General features: G+C 34.8%; 1 protein-coding gene across 11 annotated transcripts in view; it reads left to right on the forward strand.

The window, feature by feature from the left end:
* Fak (protein tyrosine kinase 2 Fak) overlaps positions 1–21,907 on the forward strand; it is an 86,961-nt gene that overhangs the window by 59,079 nt on the left and 5,975 nt on the right. For 4 of the 11 annotated variants that reach the window (XM_067133368.1, XM_067133364.1, XM_067133366.1 and 1 more), the window contains 15 exons: positions 12–140; positions 464–565; positions 1,155–1,400; positions 1,572–1,649; positions 2,082–2,174; positions 2,708–2,837; positions 5,848–5,892; positions 10,949–11,080; positions 11,554–11,736; positions 12,033–12,249; positions 13,208–13,398; positions 13,956–14,160; positions 14,744–14,823; positions 15,364–15,962; positions 19,497–19,670. In XM_067133368.1, coding sequence (XP_066989469.1) covers positions 12–140; positions 464–565; positions 1,155–1,400; positions 1,572–1,649; positions 2,082–2,174; positions 2,708–2,837; positions 5,848–5,892; positions 10,949–11,080; positions 11,554–11,736; positions 12,033–12,249; positions 13,208–13,398; positions 13,956–14,160; positions 14,744–14,823; positions 15,364–15,962; positions 19,497–19,670 — 2,604 coding nt within the window. The remainder of the gene's footprint in view (positions 1–11; positions 141–463; positions 566–1,154; positions 1,401–1,571; positions 1,650–2,081; positions 2,175–2,707; positions 2,838–5,847; positions 5,893–10,948; positions 11,081–11,553; positions 11,737–12,032; positions 12,250–13,207; positions 13,399–13,955; positions 14,161–14,743; positions 14,824–15,363; positions 15,963–19,496; positions 19,671–21,907) is intronic. The other 7 variants (XM_067133373.1, XM_067133374.1, XM_067133369.1 and 4 more) reach the window with 3 other exon arrangements.

Consider the following 21,907-nt stretch of genomic DNA (forward strand, 5'->3'; position numbering starts at 1 on the left):
TTCAATTTCAGGTAGAAGAAAAGTACCCAGATTATCACGGGGAGGAATGGAGATTTGAGCTACGAGTACGTTATGTTCTTTCTGATCTCCACCAACTTTATGATAAGGACCGAAGTACCTTCTGTTACTATTATGAACAGGTAAATAAAGCATGCGGATTTATCTAATGACCAAAGTGAAAACTTCGAATTTAGGTGAATTTTAGTGGCATTAACCACAGTTTACTTCAGAACTGTTACTTGTACTGTATAGATGTCAAGCATATTTGATAGATTTCACGAAGCAATTGTTTTCTGTTTTATAAAAAGATTTGTCAAGTACACCAACTTCTAAAATACACTTGATACTCTGGGAAGTTTTCATAGTTAACCAAATTTGAAGATAATGATATTTAATGCTTATTTGACTTTCACATTAAATGATAGAGGTGAACCGTCATCTCACGTACTTGTTACTCTGCCAGGTGAAAAATGACTACTTGGAAGATGAGGGAAGAGGAAATGAAGGAGTGGACCAAGACTCGGCTATTCAGTTGGCGTGCATAGAAATTAAACGGATGTTCAAAGTACGTAGTACAGTATTGCCACGTTGAAATGAGACAATTCTCTAAAATGCTCCTCGATGGAAACTCATTTTACAGTATATGATATTGGCTACACTGCAGTTAAGTTTAATTTAGTGATTGTGGAAAGTTGACCCAAAGTAATAGTTAAGTGGTAAAGATTATGTTGTAAAAATATCAGTTAGTGTTTATGAGTATTCCATTATTCTTTTAATAGTTCGTAAATTTTAGAAGTTTATCAACAAACTGGTATAAGGTTGCTTTAATGACCCCTGTCCATAGTATAGTCATAGATATCAGGTTTGTGAATACTTATGCTTGATAATTTTATTGCTATAAGGTGCTCGTTGCTGTTAGTAGTCAGTTGTCATCACTTAGATTTTGAAACTGCATGAGCCAAAAGTTCTTCATAGGTTTGAGAGATTTTTCAATATAGTTTTAGATTCACTGTAAGAATACAACCATTTCATATTATGGAATATTTTCAAGAAAAAAATTAGGATGTCAAAGTACATTATTGTACTGTATTAGTATAGGTAGTTAGGAACCACTTCTCAGTTGTTGAAGATAATAATCAAATAATCTTGTCCAGGACATGAATGGCAGTACTTTGGAGAAGAAGTCCAACCTGGAGTACTTAGAGAAAGAAGTGGGCCTTCATAAATTTTTACCGTCATCTATACTGAATACCGTCAAGTCTAAAACGCTTCGAAAGTCTTTACAGCAACATTTCAAAAAGTACGGCCAGCTGTCTGAGTCTGAGTGTCTCTTCAAGTTTTTAGAATTATTAGGCAAGAGCAGAAAGTACGACCAAGAATCATTCCGCTGTGCATTAGGGGTAAGTAAATGTTGTATGGAGTGTGTTAAGAGTTTTAGTTTTAAGCTAGTATGTTTATTACCAGTACTAAAAACCATAAGTTTAAAGATGCATGGGATCTGTTTTATAATTTTTAGTATAATGTGCAGTTCCTATTGGTGTTTATTACAATAATACTTTTGTCCTTTCCAGTCCGGCTGGTCTATACCAGTGACACTTCTGGTTGGTCCATCTGTAGGCATATCCTACACTACAGATTCTGCATCAAAAGTGAGTGTAAATGGACCCCACCTTTGTGCTGACTCTAAAAATTCAGAAAGACTTAGATGAGTTCAGCTTTCCTAGTTTTGACCTCTGTTTCCGGAACTACTGTGAACATAATGTTACTGTTCCTGGAGGCGAGGTGAATGGCCAACAGTTCCTTGGCGTTGATGTGGAGCTTCTTCTGTTAATAAACTGTCTTTGGATTTGGTGGGGGCACATCTGGCTTACTATCAGAAATGTCGATAACAGAAGAATCCCATCAACGTCGAACTGTTGGATCCCATAGTAATATTTTTATATTTTTTCAGCCTCACCACATGGCCAGTTTTGAGCAGGTACAAACTGTTCCACGAGTTAATAAACTGTTTGATTTGATGTTCTTACTATCAGAAATGTACGGAATTCGATCCCATAGTAATATTTTCATATTTTTTTCAGCCTCACCACATGGCCAGTTTTGAGCAGGTACAAAGTGTCGAAACACTTACAACAGACTGTGATACGCATCGAAAAGCTCTTGTTCAGCTCAAGGTAAAAAGCAAATTAGCAAATTAATAGCCTAGTTTACTGTATGATGCATTCTCTCAGCTCAGAGTGTTGACTCATTAGAAGGAGAAATGGTGATGGCGGTTACAGTATTGTTCCAACTATAGCCTAATCAGACTTGAATTAAATGGTAAAACAGTACATAAATTTCCGACTCTTTCACCAAGAGGTATTCTTTACATTTCAATGCTTTCAGTTGGAGGACACATCCTTTAATTAATGTTGAAGGATGATGAAAATATTTTTCACAGATTAATGTACGTAACTTAAGTCAGAGTTTATATATACTGTAGTTTGTGAATAATTCAACAAAATTTAATATTATGCATCAGCTGTAATTTCTTTCATTTTCCTGAGCATTTCATCTAGTGCTTTCCATCTGGAAGCTCTTGAACTTTGAAGTGTTTCCAGAAACCAAATTCGGGATGTACAGTATTTAAAGGAAACACCAAAGGTAATCATCATATATCTTGAATCTCTGAACTGATCTTGTAACATCTTTCACTCATGTCAATCAGGTGGCTGGAACAGCAGAAGCACTTACTGTTACGTGCCCCAGCATAGCTGCGGCAGAGAGTCTTGCCGATCTGATTGATGGTTACTGCCGTCTTGTGAATAACACTAGAACATCCCTCTGGAATACTAAAGGTAAGATCTTTCTGCTCTTATAGATGCTAGCTTTTTGTATGGTGGGGAAGTTTATTCATTAGTTTCAGTGCTGTCACCAGTATACAGTACTGTATTTGTTTTTCCCATTGAACAGGAATACAGTATTCTTTTGTATCCATGATCATATGAGTTGGACATATCTGTACCTTTAGGTAGAAAAAATGCAAACATTTCATATCTGTTGTCTTATAGTTTTCATGGATGACTAATTCCTAGATTGGCGTAGGACTTATCCTTCTATAGTTTTGCCTTGATTGGATAAGATGATTAAGGTGTTGTTTCAAAATTATTTGCCTCAGCTCTGTAAGTGCAGAATTTTGAGCTTAGGACTGGCGTTAGAATTAGGATAAGTAATAACCAAATAGTATTTTGTAGAAAATAGGGAATATACATCAGGAATTATGTTGTTATCTTCACAAAGCAATAACAATTTGAATCTTTCCATTGACAATTATATGTGTTGGATTTAAGGAAGGCGAGGTGTAATTAGTTCGTAAAGAAGCTTATTATGACAGTTAGCCTTTTTTAGTGTTATTACAATTACTTAAGTCAAATATGCTCAGGATGGCAAGTTTTGTGCTCATATTATTATTAGTGAAAGGCTGATAAAGTCAAGTGAACTACTATTACTGTGGTCATGAAATTGACACTAGAGTTCACTGGAAAGGCAGGATATTATTATTGAAAAGTGGATTGAGCTATTATCTGCTGTAGGCAAAAGTGTAGATTTTTTTTTTTTTGCGTTTTGTTTTACGTGGCGTTCAAGATTTCATGTCGTGCAATTACTGCTTGTGCTTATAGACTAACCCTAGGCTTTGTGTGGTGACATGGTTACAAGTGTTATTTGAGATATTAACATACTATGTTTTGATTTCACTGGCCTTGTGCTTTGCAGATTTTGTTGTGCTAACATTGCTAATATACTGTTGAGAGACTGGTGCCTATGCTTACTGACTTCTAATATTGGTTAACTACAGGATGTATGATATGTGTTAGCCAGGACAGTGTGGCTATTGTCAGAGAATTGTCAACATTTCACCAGTTCCAGTTTCTAATTCCACTTGTATATTGGTCCTTACAAAGAGCTCTTCTCTGTGTGTACAGTATTGGTCAGAGGGAAGTGCTTATTCTCACATATTGGTCCCAGTAAAATTTTTTCTGCAGGACGCAAGAGGAGTGAGGAATAAAATATGTGAGAGATTCTGTTAATGGTGATGGTAAATGATATCTTTAGAGAAGAAAAAATAGCCATAAATATCGTGGCATTAGGGTGACGTGTAGAGAGTTAGGGGATAATTTATATCTCTTTATGTATGCAGTCAGCCAGAATTAACATTATACCAGGCCAAAAACATATTAGTAAAAAATTGCCAATTTCTCGTTATTTTTCCTTGCAGATTTTATATACGATAAATAGCGTGAAAAAGAAATTTATCTATCTCCAAAATAACATCAAAACCAGCTTTCTATCATGAGAAACAAATTTAAAGCAAGCAATAAAAAAATTATATTTTAACCTCATCAGTAATAAGTCAGAACAGTGTGTCTTACCACAGATGCATTTTTAACCCCCAAAATCTCGAGGGGGTTAATTTTCCATGTTCCCATGTTAAGTGATTAAAGAATTATTGCTGGATTTATAAGTGTAAAACCTGTGAAATTTGAGCCACGAATATGGTAAAATCATAAACTGATATTTTTGAACTAACCCATTATTTACATCAGCACAATTTATAATCTGAAATCAGGCTAATTTGGGTGATGGGTTTTCATTTAAAAGTTTAGTTTTGAAAATTATGTATTCACCCAAACTATCAGTTGCTGTGTATCAGATAGGATGAAATTATAACTAAGAAGTTTTACCATAATATGTTCAGAATGATAGATTTAAAGATTCTATATATTTTTGTACATTTTGACACAATTCAAAGTAGAAATTTTTGTTGATTATGATTACAAGAAATTACCTTTTTTAATTAAAAAAAAACTGGTTAGGATCTAAAGATTGGCAGTTCAAGCTATCATTTGGCATAATTCTATCTTGGAAAATTGGTAATCAGGTTTATTCTCATGTAAATAAGATGTCTAACAGCTTTGTGAATGCTTTTGCGTGTGTAATAATAACTCTTGAATTGCATATAGGTAATATGTGTTATATTACAGTAGCTCACGTGATTTCATGTATTATGCCGTTAGAATTATAGGTTATGATATTGACGCTTGGGCCCTCTATGCAATCAGTGATATAATTTCATACTTTGGTACCACAACATTAATTATGTATATGTCCACAATCATGACTTAACAATTTTTAAGATACTGTTATAGTTAACAGTTGTATATGACTGTTTTAGATATCTTTTTATGTATTTTGACTGTGGATTGAGAACCCTTTTGAAATACCAGTGAACAGTGAAATTGCTGTGTACTTGGTGTCGTCTCGCTGCAGTTCATTAAAAATGTCTGTTCACGTATGTTTTAGTGAATTCGTACTACGTAGTGTCAGAATTTGTCAAAAGTGTTCTCTTTCCAAACTTCATATGCATCCTATAGTCTTTCTCTATGGGCCTTTTGCTGGTGGTATTTCACAAATGGTTCACATCTTTCAACCTTATTGACAGTTCCAGTTTCATACACATGGTACTCATGATAACTATGTTAACAGGGAATGTCACATTATTTATGTAAGCAGTTGATCTTTTTTAGCCTAATACAAGTAAACATTTTGACATTCTTTTCACCCACTCTGCATATGAGAGTATCAGAAATACTTTATACCTACTGTAAATATCACTTCATTTTCCCTATTAACATAGTCCTGAAATCAATGGAACTTGGGCAAAGTTTAACAAGAACTGTGACACTGCCATGAGGTTTACTAACTTGACTCGTCTTTCACTCTACTCCCTGGCGTCGCTTGTCCAATGAACGACCGACTTGCTCCTTGGCTCGTTGGCTCGATTATTGTTCATTACATCACCAACACTAGTTCATGTTTGGAAGTCTTTACCATGCCCGTGCCAGACACCACAAGGTTGGTTGTTCTAGCTTGGTTTTTCTGCCTTGATTGTGCATGCATTTCTTACTAACCCTTAGACCAGTAACCTGCTGACCAGGTAGTAAAATAATGAAGAAGAAGGCAAGTATTTTTTCCTTTGAAATGGTGAGGCATACATGATGATTGAGTTATTGTGTCTGCTATCATAAATGAAAACTAGTTTTGAAAGGTAATGCTGATTGGCATGATGTAGACTTCTTGTTGCATAAATGTATCGCTACACAGTATGAACTAGATTCAGATTTAAGAATAATAACTTGTTTAGCCAGAGGTTGTGGGATAGAATTAGAGAGGGGGCTTACAGAGATAATGAAAAGAACAGAAAAACATAGAATTGGTGAGATCTGTTTTTATTTGTTAACCATGTGGGGACCTTGGTAATTAGGCTTTCAGAGCTGAAATATTGGTCAAAGATGTTTCTGGTGAATCATCTGGAAATGTAATTTTGATTTAACTATAAATTTGGCTTTAGAAAAACCTGATGGTTGGAATGCGAAGTTAGTTGGTTGTTGCTTTCTCATACTAGTTTAAAGGGAGATTGATAGTACTGAAGCATTTACTTTATCTCCACATGATTGTAGTTTTATAGTTTAGTATAATATTTTGAGATAGCTAATTTGATATGCTCCTGTTATATATAGGCATTGCTTGTCCTTTTTGATGGTTATGTGAAATTTTACAATCTTATGTTTTGGGGTAGTGGTGGGTAAATGTTTATATTCATTTATTCATTTTCACAAAATTATTTTAGATTTAAATCATTGTTATATCTCGACTCTAAAGGTGACATGACTAGAAAGTTGCTAAAACTTGAAAAAATTTTATATAATAAAAGCTTCTCTTTTATGTACAATTAATTTTGGGGATAATAAATACTTAAACTTGCATCATGAAAGTACATACTGTAATTAAATTTGTTTTGCATTGTAAAAGCATAAAAGTTCAAACATTACCATTTTCCCTGGCATCAAAAAAAGCTTTTTCCCCTCTCTCTCTCTCTAAAATAAGTCCAGAATTTGTTTGCTTCTTAAGAGGCCAAAGGTTATGTTTCATTGACCCAACCAAACTCCAGAGGAAGATTATCTGTGCTAGTTAGTAATCAGAATTCCTGTGTGTGACCTCTGAATGAAATACTGGTTTGTAAATTTTTTTTTTTTTTTTTAAATTGTAGTCACAAAGATTCATTCCTACGTGAGACAAGCTAACAGATGAGTGGTTACTTGAATTTTGTGCGTCAGTATCACCAGGATTTTAACTCTAATCAAACAACCCAAAATTTAAGAGAATATTGCTTCCTTACAATAATGAGATTGGATTATTGTAATCAGAATGCAAATTTTGTGATGGGAATGGGGTCATTTTTTATGATAGTTTCCTCAGAAATTCACACCTAATTTTTATATCTGGGAACAGTGTGCAAAAATATTTTCAGGTTTTGAAGATTAAAATGTTTTTTCATATTTGTAATGTACTGTCCAGTATCTGTATTGTGTGAATTTTAATTTTTTTTATTTTCATTTATTTTTTAGTTTGCTCCATGTGGGTATCATAATCATGCTGTGTTTTAACTTAGTGTAACTGTGAAATAAAATGTTATTTTATAAATGTACTATCTCCTATTGTGATGTTTAGTTTTCGTGTATGTGAGGTTTAAAAAGATGGAGGCATGAGCTCATATTTAACACTTAAAATTTTAAAATACTGCACCAGCAGTAGCCCCATCCATTTGCACAAAGTGAGACACTATTGGGCAGGGATATTTCCGATATAACATGCTGGGCAATTTATACTATATACTGTACTGTATACAGTGTATTACTTTGTAGTCTTCAAGTTTTTGGTTGACTGGTATGTCAACGTCAGAAAAGCTTATTTGACACAAATAAACTGAATTTAAAGAACATTAAAAAAAGTAATTTTGAAATAAATGAATGAAAAACTATAATAACCAAAACAGTTTTGTCGGCCATATAGTAATAAAAAGAACAGATTCCTTGAAAAGCATCTCATTTGTTATGGATATTGTCCCTAGGATTGCTGTGAACGCTGAAGTAGTGTAACAGAACCACTGATTCACTTACTGAGCTTCCCAGTATGTGAAATGAAATAGGATGAATTTTGAAGTCGAAATTAGGCAACTAGGTGGGAGGAGACCAGAGGGAACATGAAAAATGACAGATAGAAAGCAGTGGGTTACTGCAAAGAACCTTTGATGTCTGGTAAAATGTGATGTGTCGCTAGGAAAATAAAACCCATTAGACTTTAATATAACCTATTTGTGTTTAGTGTTCAAATTCCTGACATGTTTTTTCCAGTGTAGAAAAAAGTCATCAATTTACAAGGTGGCTTGAGTAGAAATTATATTTGCATTATCACCCACTTTTAAGTAGGCTACTTAAACAACTTGAATAGCATTTCAAGCAAGAGATGTGCTGAGCTGCTGACACTGCCAAGGAATAAAGACTGGGAGAGAGTTTCTGTGTAGCGTCTGAGAAAAAAAGGTGTAAAGAAGCCTATCTCCAAAATCTAACAAAACTACCAGCTCTAGCTAGTAGCTTCACTAACTTCAAACAGTAAGAAAACAAAATAACCTCAACAAGGTTGATTGGTTAGAGCAGTTCTGAATCAAAGATACTAGAGAGATAGCCTGGTTGGATGAAAGTAGTACAAGAAAAATACTTGCTAAAGCTTTCTGAAATTGCCTTCAATCTGGTGACTGCTGATTTTGTTCACATGGTGTCACTGAAAGTCCTCTTAGTCCTGTCATTTTTCAGTGCAAGGAAAACTACATACACTTAAATAAGAAGAGAATGAATTAAATTACATGAAAATGGTAAATAGCACCCCAATCTGGAACAGTCCCAAAAGTCTTTTGATGCAGGGTGATTTAGTTACAGTAATTACCGAGGACTAGTTGGGGTGTAGTTTTGAACTTAAACCTAACTTAGCCACTGAATCATGTTTTTTTCCTGTATTGGAATAACATGTCTGGGATTTGTGTATTATACAGTACTGTGAGGTTACGATAGAGTAATAGGTTTGTGATGTTGCAGTATAAATGTGATACTACAGGTGTATTAGTAAATTACTAAACTTTCTACATGAAACATTATGAATGCGTGTATCTGATAGCTCGAAGAGCTTAGTGTTCCCTGGGTTAGGTGGTAGATATGCAACAACTAGATAGGGTAACAGATAATCACTTTGAAATCTTAGAGGAAAATATTTGTAATTAAATATTACTTCTTTTGTATGTTAATGATAAATCTGGTCAGGTGATTTCTCTTACTGGGCTAAACTTTGTGGAATTTTTATTTGTTACATTACACTGCACGCCCTGCACAGTATCACAAGTATCCTTGCACGTGCTTTGTAGATATCGAATTTGATGAATGGTTACCTAAAAGCATCTTTATTTATCAGTGGTAGAGTGGTAAGCAGTGAACTCTGGTTTTGAAATGAAACTTTTCAACGTTTGCCTATGCACATCAAACACTGCACAGTATAGTCCCACTGGTAACATTATGTTGAAACACTGTAAAAGTTAAAATTACCAGTATTATCATGCATATATTCAAGTTGAAACCATTGTGACTTTTTCAAAAAGAAGAGACAAGGTATTGTTGATATAGGAAAAATATATCATTTTATTTTAAACTTAATTCTTTGTCTCTAAAATTTTGGGAAGTATGTTGATCATAGCAATAATGTTAACATTCAAATAAGTAAATTTTTGTTGATGGTATTTCTGTGAATTATACAACTATTCAGGTATTTTTTTTTTAATTTTGTATGTTATGCTCTGATCAGGCAGACATAAGGTATGTCAAGATTATTAGTGAGTAATTCTTGTGCTGCTTTAGATTTAAAAATTTGGGGTTAAGGTAAGTAAATAATTGAGTTTTATCTTTGTTTTAATTTAATGTCCTGTATTAGCATAAGATCAAAATCCCTTCACAGCAGTTTTAAAATTGAAGTGAATGATAGAATTTCCACAATATTCAGTATTTAGTTTTTACAAATAACCAGAAAGTGCTCGTGGTAGTAGTTATTTTTTGAGGACGGATCATAGAGTTTCTTCTCTTCATAGGCGTACTGTATAATCTTTCAGTCAAAACAGTTACATACAAGGCTTACATACAGTTACTAGAGCTGTAACACCGTAGTAAAGTAAACCGATTGTTTCGTAAATTGATGTTGAACTCTGGACAAAGTTGACATTAATTTTAGAAGTTTTTAAGTAAATTTTATCAGATCATACTTGAAAATGTACAGGAATCCAGGGGGGCTCTGCAAATTATATTTGTTACACTGAAATATATTGAGTCTTGAAAGTCTCTAAGAAATCATTTTAAATTTATATCAGTATCTGCAAGCTAAAAGAGCAGTTATGAACTATATTTAATGCATAATCAAATACTCTATACAGCTTTCACATCTTAGCAAGAAACGTCCTTTACGGTGGTCATGTGAGCATGAATGTAGTTCAGAGGTGCCTTTCTAAATTCTGAATACAGTAACTTAATCTAAACAAAATTTACTCAGTGCTAAAAAGCTAATAGGCTTTGAAGGTTTTTGCCAAACTGCAAAAAAAAAAAAAAAAATGGAACTCACTAAAAGGCCAAGGATTTTGTATGCTAGGAGTGCAGTTTTAGCCTTTTGTCTTTCTTTTTTTGTTGATAGAAAGTGTTTTATCTGCCCAGTGTTTTTCTTAAGCAAGTGCATAACTCCTTATAACATCCTGCATTATAACTTTTTTTACCATTTTGTAACTTGCTACATTACAACTTATTGTAGCTTTAACTTTGTCTCTGCTGCTAAAAGTTTTGTTGTGATTAAACATGCAATGCATTTTCCATTATTGTGATTTTTTGTAGGTCAATTTTATTATTAGTATATTTGTGGTCAAATGTAACTATTTCTGAAGTTTTGAAGTACCATATAATTTTAAATATTTTACATAGCTTTTGAATATCTAAATGTAGATATTTTCATATACATCTGCCTAAACCAGATTTTGTTTGTGCTTTAGAAGTGAGTGGGTCTGGTAGTAGCAGTTCACGACAGAGCTCGGAAACAGGTGGGGAATCACGGAAGGCTGGTGGAGGTTCGGAAGACTATGCAGAGATCGTAGATGACGAGGGAGATTATTCAACACCTGCAAGTATGTTGTCACTTTCTTTTTAAAGAAGTTAGTCGTGCTTGCACTTCGTGTCAGTTGAGTCAGTTTAAAAATGTTCATATTGCAAGCTTATTTTCCTAAGATTATTAATCTCTCCTTTTTCGTAAGGTTAGTTGAAGCAAAAGTTTTCTTTTTATTGCAAGCTTATTTTCAGCCTTATTTTCTGCAAAAATGTTTTAACAGGTTTTCGTTTATTTCAAAATTGATGATATGAGTATGTTTATATATAGAACAGGTTTTCAATGGAGTTTTTACTTTGTAACAAAGCAGAAATGAATGATTGAGCTTTCAGGAATGATATAGCTAAGACTATAAAGTGAATAATATACCATAAGTAAATCATAATCATACCTGTTATGTACCTAATTTCAGACGTATTTTATCCCAGATTATGAACACTTATCGAGGAGTTTAGCAGCAGTTATTCTAATACTGACCTATTTGATTTTTTGCAGCCAAAGATTATGAATTAGAGAGAAGTAATATAACCGTAGGAGATATAATAGGAGAAGGACAGTTTGGAGATGTCCACACGGGGACTTTCTGTTCCAGGGATGGCTCCAACGTCCCTGTCGCCATTAAAACTTGTAAAGTAGAATCTGAATTGGCAATGGCAGAGAAATTTTTAGAGGAAGCATGTAAGTTTTTTTATAATGTTTTAATGTTGAACTTTGAATTTATAAATCCTGCTGGTGTAATGCTTTTGTTTGCATAGTCTGAAGATGTGCAAGAGATTCAGGATTTGTTTATTGTCGTCTCAGCACTTTATTAAAACCTATGGTATTTTTGTATCTAGTACTGTAGATCCATACTGTATAATATTCTGTACATCACTTTTAGAGAATAAAGAGGAAACCACTTGCTGAATGCTGACAAATATCCTAAGCACTAAACAGGTTATACACTTGTTAAAGTAATTTTACGATTCTTTCAGATATTATGCAACAGTTTGATCACCCACACATCATCAAGCTGATAGGGATTTGTTCCGAGTCCCCTATTTGGATTGTGATGGAGTTAGCTCGATATGGTGAGATGAGGGCCTATCTTCAAAACAACAAAGACAAATTAAATCTAGCCACACTAGTCCTTTACGCTTTCCAGCTTTCTACGGCACTTTCGTACCTGGAGAGTAAAAAGTTTGTTCACAGGTATGTTGTGTCGACAAGGGTAATTTCTGTGTTTGCTTCCTTTAAATTCATGATTGTATGTTTCATGTGATTGAACCAAGTTTGTATCCTAGGCTTGCTCTCATGAGGAGAAAATGAAGTGTAGTTGAAGGTCACAACAAAAAACAACATGCATCTTAGTGCCTTTTGTTTAAAGTTGATGAAAAGATGAGTGTTTTTCTTTGATGGGTGTAAATGTCTAAGTTATATAGTTAACTACAAGAAATTTTTCTTCATACCTTGTCAAGTGATGAATAGCTTAAGTGATAAATTGCTTCATATTGTAGTCCAGTAAGCATGAAAAAATTCTTATCATGGTGGTGATTATGGCACAAGACTTGTAATTTATGTTAAATTAAAGATATGCATATTTTTGAGAGACCTCATCTGTGCTTCAAAATCCATGGCAGCAAATCTTACCTTGTAAAAAGAATCAGGTATAGTAATACCTCAAGTTATATTGTTTAGAGTTTCAGCATTTTTGGCTCTATGTTGGTTTTTGTAATAAAAAAATGAAAAGTAAAAATTGTGGGCATCTTTAAGGTGGCTTAAGTCAGGCAACAGTATAGTGCTTATTAACATCACCCATTATATAGATACAATACAGTATAGTGTATACAGTAGGAACATTTTTGTTAGTTTTTCTTTACATTGTTTATGACTAATATATATAAATTTACAAAAAAATAACATTTTTAACTATCGAACATGGTACGTGTATCAGCGCCATTATGGAGTTACTTAAATGAGTTTATAGGGTGTTATGTTTGAGTTTTTGAAGGGCTTATTCAACTTGGGTCATTTTTCAACTTACACCATGTGTCTTGGAATGAATTAACAATGTGGTGTGATATTACCACACTCAACTTGCACTTCAGTTGTGTTTCATTTGACAGACTTTGGATGGTCCTTGTAAATTGCCCTTATTTTTTGTTTTCAGGGATATTGCTGCCAGAAATGTTCTTGTCTATTCACATGATTGTGTAAAGTTGGCTGATTTTGGTCTTTCCCGATGGGTAGAGGAGCAGAGTTATTACAAAGCAAGTAAAGGGAAGTTGCCCATCAAGTGGATGGCTCCAGAATCCATTAATTTTAGAAGATTTACAAGTGCCAGTGATGTATGGATGTTTGGTAAGTTATGCTGCGGTCTTTTTATGAAGTACGTTTACTGTAGTGTCTTTTATTATCTCTTAAATTTAATTTCTAGTTACTGTACTCAGATTTCTTTTATGGTAATGTATTGTGAGAATAATTTTGAGTGTACTGACCAAGCGACAAAACCATTGATATGTAACTAATTGCTTTTAAAATTACTGTGACCTTCAATATCGTTTCCAAGTTTGCCCCGGTTTTTCTATCTAAAACATGCATTGATGAGCTTATCCTTTTTACTGCTACTGCATTCAACATTTAGAGGGTATGACAATTTACTGGAACTTCATTTGCAATTGTTTATGTAACTGGCATGGAATTTGCTACAACGGTTTTGGCAAAGTTCATGTTTTTGGAGTCTTTGCCCTGTTTGATTGCCTCTTAGGAGAAATATTTGGGACAATCCCATAACACCAAGGCAGTTATTAATGTGAGAATTATAATTCATGTAGTGTTTCTTGTCCATTTGTTCTTCCCATTTCTCATTCTTTTTCTTATACATCTGCATCAACGAAGTCTTTTTGAAACCATTCCAGGTGTTTGTATGTGGGAAATTCTCATGCTTGGAGTAAAGCCTTTCCAGGGGATTAAGAATAATGATGTCATCAAGCGCATTGACAACGGGGAGCGCTTGGCCCTGCCTCCAAATTGCCCTCCACGGCTTTACTCCTTGATGTCTATGTGTTGGACATACGAACCTTCCAAACGGCCTTCATTTAAAGATATTAAAGAAGCTCTAAGGTATGTTTCCTTTAATTGCACTTGATGATATATGCTGTGATAATTTTTTGGATATCCAATTATTTTTTAATTTTGTAAACATTCAGGAATACCTGTGACACATAGGTCCTGTATGGAGCTACCATGTACTACTATTTTTTTTTTTAAGTTGCATGTTTCATTCAGTCCCCAGTTGCATTGTTACCTCCCTTTTAACTTTTGATTCATCTCTGGTGATCACTTCCCTCCCAGTTTACTCCAGGGCAATATTTACCTCATATTTAAGAGCAGTAGTAGAGGATACAGATTTTGAATCCATATCATTGTGCCAAAAATCTGATCACCTGTGGTACATATTGAAGGCTTCTTACATAACATTGACGTAAACATTTTTAAGCAAAATGATTATTGTGCAGAACGTTCCATCAAAAGTATTGATCGTGTAGAACCACTTAAGAAAAAATTCACAAGAATTATCCCTGTGAGGCCTGAAATGTCTCAGTGGTCTCATTCAGAATTAATATTAACTTTGTCCTTATCGTGACTGTTACCCTGCCTAGTGTTCATATTATTTAAAAACTATAATTTTCAATTTGAATTTCAGCGAGATTCTTCGTGAGGAGCGAATGCAACAGCACGAAACAATGAGAAGGGAAAACCGTAGAATACAAGGAATGTCTTGGGGTAAGTCGGACACTATACTTAAAGTTTTTGAGATATGATAAATAAAATTTTTTAAACCATAATGGCAAATTACATATAAAAGGTATTGTACATATGGAAGGAAACAAATGCTTATTTACTGACAAGATTCCTGAACAAACTATATGTAATTATGGACTTTCAGCCACGTCTTATGGTCTGGATTCATAGGAACTTTGCTATTTATGAGTTGGGGATTGTTTGTTTTTATGATTGTGCCAAAAGGTTATAGAAAATATTATGGTACTTTTTAAAGCAATAAAATTTGTTGAGAGTAAAAGTATAAGTAAGACCCAGTACAGTATTTGGAACCTAATATATTGTAATGCCCTTGTATTTGTGTGTAATATGTTGAATGCTATCATTTTTCATTCTATAGTATTGGTACATTGAGTTGATCTTATTTTTTTAACTTATTTTCAAGCTGGGTAACTACTATAATATATGCTAATATGACAAGTATTTTGTTATTGAGAATATGATGGAAAAAAAGCACACACATCATGAGAGTTATTTTCGCAGGTCCTGTTGATGAGCCCCCACCAAAGCCGTCTAGAGTCCCAATTATGTCTGGTGGGCGTGGGCTTGCTTCCACTCCTCCTCCACCATCTGGTTTAGTGTCACCACCTCTCTACGCCCCCTCGCAGGTCAGTAATAGTGGCCCTACCACGTACATCGTCGCCCAGAACCCTGAGGTGCTAAGTCAGTTGATGCGAGACAACCACAACCGCGCAGCCAACGCCCCTGGCTCCTATATTTCCCCAGCCTCTGCCATCAACACACTACCCGTAGATTTTGTGTCCTCGCCCCGATCGCCCCCCGCCGCCACCTCTCAGTCAAACCCTCACTCCCCTTTTTCAACACTGTCTCACCCCCATTCCTCTCATTCTATGCCATCTCATCAGAGTGGCAGTGGCCACTATTCTCCTCATTCCACACTCTCTGCTCCCCACTCGCCCCTGGGTTCTCCGGTGGGTGCCTCTGCTAGACGACGAGGTGGCAGGGGTGGTACTCTGGAGCGAGGAGCGTCTGCCACAGCTGGAGGCTGGGGAGGTGCTAGTTCAGGAGGCTCAGGTTCCCCATCACCAGTACCATTTTCGCCACCATCTACATTAGTTAAGGTTGGGTTGCAATAATGATATCAGCACGATGATGAAGCTGATGATGCACGACCCTAGAACTGCCAGAGCACCAGCATGTTCGGTGTGACAGCATGGGGGTAGGGTAGGCAAGAGAGCAGCAGAAAGATCACTATGCACCCACAACTCTCTCTGCAGATAGACACACACACAGACATAATTAGCATAGTTTATCAGATAGTGACTGTACAAAGCTTGTATATTGCAAATTACTTGGATGTTGGAAATTAGATTTTTGTGTATGAATTCATTATGAGTACCGATCTGATGTCTTTTTTAAGAGGCAGAACATTTCAATAGTTTTTGTATATGTAGTAAACAGGGATATTGAGACCAATGAATTTTTTCTCATTTGTGAGGGGAAAAGAATGTTTTTGGAAGCTGCAACAACAAGATGAAGATAAAGAGATGAAATTTTCGGAATTTGGAAGAAATACATATCACCATGTCTCCACATTATATTTTAGATAGTTCTACCATGTAATTCATATTTAGGAATGATGGGTAGAGAAATCACTATTTGAGACGATTCTTCAAGTTGTATAACTTTGGACATATAAAATGAGCACAAGCACTGGATGGGAAAAAGGAAAAAGAATACAGCAATAGTATCACATTTATTAAAGCAAGTAGACAATTAACATTAATTACTCAAGTACGGAAGAAATAAAGTTATAAAGTTTTTTCTTTGTATGTACTGTAGTTACTTTCACTATCAGGTTAGGAAAGAATTTCAGTGTTCTTTGAGTAATTAGATATTTATTGAGCATTTTCCAGTCTCAAAATAATGTATATTATTGTCGTTATACATGTGGGTCTTATACAGGTGGCTTTGTCAGCGTGTGAGCTAGGAAAGGTGTCAAAAAGTTTACCAAGGAATTTTGGATTGAAGTGTAGGGCCTTCGACCCTTTGTAATAAATTCATTTTAGAAAGCTTCTAGTTAGACAATATACTGAAATTTTAATATTGCAAGTCCAGAGGGGGTGAGTAGTGTGTGTTAATTTTTCTGAGTTGTACAATACCTTGTTCCTCAGTGTACAGTTTTCTTGTATGTAACTATAAAAAAAACTCCTTTATAAAGTGAACCACACAGCACCACATACTCAGTCATGATCCATTTGGAAAATCTCCTTTTCTTGTTTAAGGCTCTGTCCGTTTTCGTGGCTTTTTCTGATGTGGTTGATTTCTAAAATCATTCCTTCTAATAGTGTAAAGCACCTTACTATGACCCCTTTTATTAAATTCAGCATACCTGTTTAAATACTAGTTCAGTGGTTCTGAGAAAATAAATCGGTTAGTCTCTAATGTCTCTCATCATTCTAGAAATGCAGTAAAATAACCGTTCCACAGTAAATGTGTTTTGGACATTTTGTTTTGTGTTAAATGTAGGAATTTTTACTATATTCAGAATTTTCATTATGATGAATGTGTTTAAAATGACATACAACAGTACATTCTTATGAAAGTCGATGGGGTATTGATTATTAGATGGTGATCCAGTATGTTTGATTATATGTTAGAGATATTATTAGCTGATTATTTAAAAAAAATGGAATTAATATTTATGATATGTGAATTACAGTCACAGTGAATAGATTGCTGGGAAAAGTAATTAGGATTACATTCAGTTGATTTTAACTTTAATATTTTCAGTTGAAATGATTTGTGTAGTACCATGTCATTCAGCCACAACTCTTAGGCATGATTGGTTATTAGTCTAAGTCTGGAGGTAGTCTTGCATTTCATGAAAACTTGCTGCGAGATAATTTGGCAACGAATTAAGGCTTATAAATAGTTTGTGAACATTTCACAATTGTAGGTAGCGTTTTAAATTTGCCCATTACGGCAAAACTGATTTCCTTTCAAAGAAAAGTAATAGACATACACAGGGTTTATTGTGGGTGCATATATTCAGTCAAACTTTTTTTATGGGGCAAGTGCCTGTAATTTCAAAAGAACATTGCAATGAGCCCTCTTCTCTACCCCCAAAAATGAAAATACAGTTTTATATACCCCACTCCATCCACCCGAGGTAGGCAACAGTTTGGCATGATCACCCTGTCGTAAGTAATTTGATTTGTTTTGATATTTTGAGGTTTTGTTTTGCGTTTTTATAGTACACGATGTGTATAGGATTGGATTTTTCTTTATTTTATTTATTTTATTTTTGCACTTTTATTTATATGTCCCTGATTATTTTTTGTTTTACATTTTCATCTTTTTATTTTTTTTACTTTCCTTTACCAAGGACCTAATTGCCCAAAAAAGTTTAAAGGATTTGTTTTTGAGTGACTAACAAATAATTTCTAATTTGTGTTTAGTTCTCAATAAAATTTCTTTCAGTTATTGCCAAAATTCTCTAGTTGACAATTTAGTTTCAATATTTACCAATTTCTAATTTTTAAGTCTTTTTAAACGATTGATAACATGAATTACCTGTATTGTTTGCAGGCTCAGAATCAATTTGCTTCTTTCAATTAGCATGAAATCAGATCTTTTCAGATTATGTAAAAGTAATAATTCTTTTAATGAGGTTTTCCATTACAAGATATGCCTTCAGTATGCAGTCATAGTAAGATAATCCAAGGTCCTCGAGTAAAAGGAACGTAATCCTAGCAAAAGTGATCAACAAATGTATGTTTGTATAATAATCCTTTAATAATTATGCTTATTTTATTGCAGCAGATATTTCTTTATATAATAGTCATGATTCTCTTCTAGAATGATTTTAATTTTTTATTTCTTCAAACGTTAGTCTTCTTTATTTTTTAATTTTCCTTTCTAACTTTCCTTTCCAGGGTGTGCTTTATTAAAAAAAATTTAATATCCCTTTAAAAATAATATAAATTACTGTGTAAATAGTTAGTCATTAAATTACAATCTACCTTGATTTTGGTTTGTAGAAGCTTGAAATTTTTTTATTTGCACATTTTACAAATCGCACCTGCTTTTAGGCCGTTGGTAGATCACTTAGACGTTCTATTACAGGCCTTAAATGTACTGTAAATGCTATAACAGCATTGTTTATTAGATGTGGCAGTGATGTTTAATTCCTGTTGTATTATTCATTTTCATGCTGTACTTAGGTAGAAATTTTTATTTTCAGTTTAGGCTTACAAGCCACTTTAAATTTAGCCTAGAGAGTTGTTGCCTTTTATGTTTACTGTAGATGTCATAGGAAAAAGTTTGTTATTAGTTCAGTAACTTGTCATAGAGAAATAAAATGCTTATCCATAAAGACTTGGTTATACATAATTCATTAACAAAACGTTAAAATTATAGCATGAACAAGTGTCAGTTCTTTTGATAACGGTCTCAGGCTTGTCCTACAGTGTTGTGTGTGTCACCTTCACAGTTTGCAGTTCATGTTGTGAGCCCTACTAAAGCAGTAATTCTTAACAGCTTAATATATTGTAGACCCTCATTTTCCTCCTCCCAAGCAAATGATTTTTAAAGCTATTAAAAGTTTTGCATAATCATCTCTGCACATTTGGTAACGTATTCCTTTCAAACAGCGACAGGGAAGCCATCAGAGTGACTCCGGAGAGTGGTTGAGTGGCGCAGGAAGTGCCGGCCTTAGCGCAGACGCTGCTGAACTGCAGAGTAAACTCTTGGAACAGAGATTACGGCAGCAGCAGAAACAGACCGAGGAGGATAACAGATGGCTGGCTCACGAAGAAAACAACATGGTATGCGCTGAAGCAAGTTTGTACTTACACTAGTTTGGAAACCAGATTTCGTCTGTACTTGCTTTATTTAGTTTGCTACTCACAGTACTTTTTTTATGCACTGCATCATAGATATCTATCCCTGCACTTCTTTCAAGATTTTTCCTAATGAGGATGATGGTTAGGAACTTCCATCTACCATCCTTAATCCTAATCTTAATTAGTGCTAGTCCTTTTAAAGGTGTAGGAGTGCATTTTGTCATTAACATAGGTTGCTGTTTCTGACATCTTTTGAAAGTGTGAGTCTCAGTTAGTTTGCGGTTTCTGTATTTTAAAAGTTTTTGAAGCATTTAATAATTATAATTTGATCCTCAGCTTGCTTGTAAACTGTTATAAAGGAAAATTTTTTATTTAAGGTGGATTACTATCCATTCAACATTCCAACTTTTCTCCTGGAGTGTAACATGTTTAGTAATTGTTTATATACAGAAGAGTTTAGGTGTAGCTCTAGAAGTGTAAACAGTAAAGATACGAGTTATTTGGTCTTTTGACACATATCTCTTATTGTAGCTTCCTCACTACCATTTTTACATCTGCACATGAAATAAGTTCTCTCTTTACTTTCTTGTCTTGTGTACTTTTTGCCCAACTTCCCATCCGGTCTAGGTTTTCATCAATGCCCATTTCCCTTGATTTCTTGGGTCTTTGCACTCATTTATCCAGCCACTCCAATTCTACTGCCACAATGACTAACTTTGTCATCCTTTATAATTACATGTCCAACCATCCCATTCTTTAAGATGTCTGAAAATCACATCTCTGTGGCTTCCTCATGCGTAATAGTATCTTCCCACTGCACTTAAGCATTGAATCTTAATGTTTTGTTGACTCATTTCTTCAGAATCTCTTCCATTTTCTTTTGTTAGGCTAATTCTCTACAGCAAAGAGTAGTACAGGTCTTGTAAACCCAGGCAACATCTCTTCTTAAGACTTGCCCGTACACTTTAACTTTGATGATCCACCAACCTTTCCTCCCCATTAAAAGAATTTACCTACCTTTCCTCTTGATTAAAATATGTGAAGGTAATTCATAAATGCCAGAGACATGGAACAAGCCATTGCAGTGGCATAGTGTCTTATAGTCAGAGCATATATACACAATCAGAGCCCTAGCTGCTCCACACCTCCATGGTGGGTTAGTGCCATCACTGTACCTCACATGTACAGTGCCATTACTAGTGTGCATTTATAGCATCCCTTCTGTCTAGCTGTATCTAATTTTTAGCTTATTACTTTACCTACATTCCCACTTCCTTTCTTCACTCTTTCTGTACAACCTCTCTTACTTAGTATACTTCCAAGTGTTACTGGGGGTTTTCCTGTCAGTTTCACCTTTAGATCCTTGTACCGGCAGTCCCCAGTTAATGGTGATCCGGTTTTACGGGGCTTGTTTTGCGACGAAAATCGCTGATTTCCGTTTATTGGCGCTGATAATTGGGTATTGGTGCCGATACATACCTAACAGAGGTGCAGATAACCGAAAATCAGTGCTTTTCGGTGCCGATAAGCCCTGAAAATCAGCATTTTCGGTTGTCATCAGACCTCTCAGAACGGAACCCCCACCAACAACTGGGGACTGCCGGTACTTCATCTTTATTTTCTGTATCTTTTTACCTTGGTGTCCAACCTCTACAGCTCCCTCTTTTCACTGTGTTAAGCATAGGATGGCTGAAAGTGCCCTCAGTGCTTGGTTTGACAGCCTAAATTTAATCAAATAAACCAAACCCTCTCTGCCCAAGGCAGGACAAGGAGAAGCCATTGAGTGACTGCTGATGACATCCACCTTTTAAACATTTTAGCAAGTTCCTGTTATTCTGTTGTTTAACACAAGGTTGTCTGCATATATAGCAGTTTCCAGGGGCATCCCTTTCTGCAGGGTTGATCTCCTACTATACTTGACAACTGGGAGAAAAAAAAAAAAAGAGAGAGAAAATGGCAAGCAAGAAAAAGGAAATGGCAGTTGTAATACATTGGTACTTACAAGAACTTAATATTTATCATATTTATCGGTTCTCTTCCTATATCACTACTGTTATTTTTTTCAGCAATAGTCGGTGAAATGTTACATTAGAGTTAACTAGGGCTCAGAAAAGTAAATTAAAAGGCTATCAAATGCCATCTCTGTTGACATAACTATAAATTGATGGGTGCCAAGTAGCACAACTCCATGGTTGACACAAGTGTGCTTCCTGCTAGAG

This window comes from Macrobrachium rosenbergii, chromosome 33 (assembly GCF_040412425.1).
Source record: "Macrobrachium rosenbergii isolate ZJJX-2024 chromosome 33, ASM4041242v1, whole genome shotgun sequence".
Classification (NCBI taxonomy): domain Eukaryota; kingdom Metazoa; phylum Arthropoda; class Malacostraca; order Decapoda; family Palaemonidae; genus Macrobrachium; species Macrobrachium rosenbergii.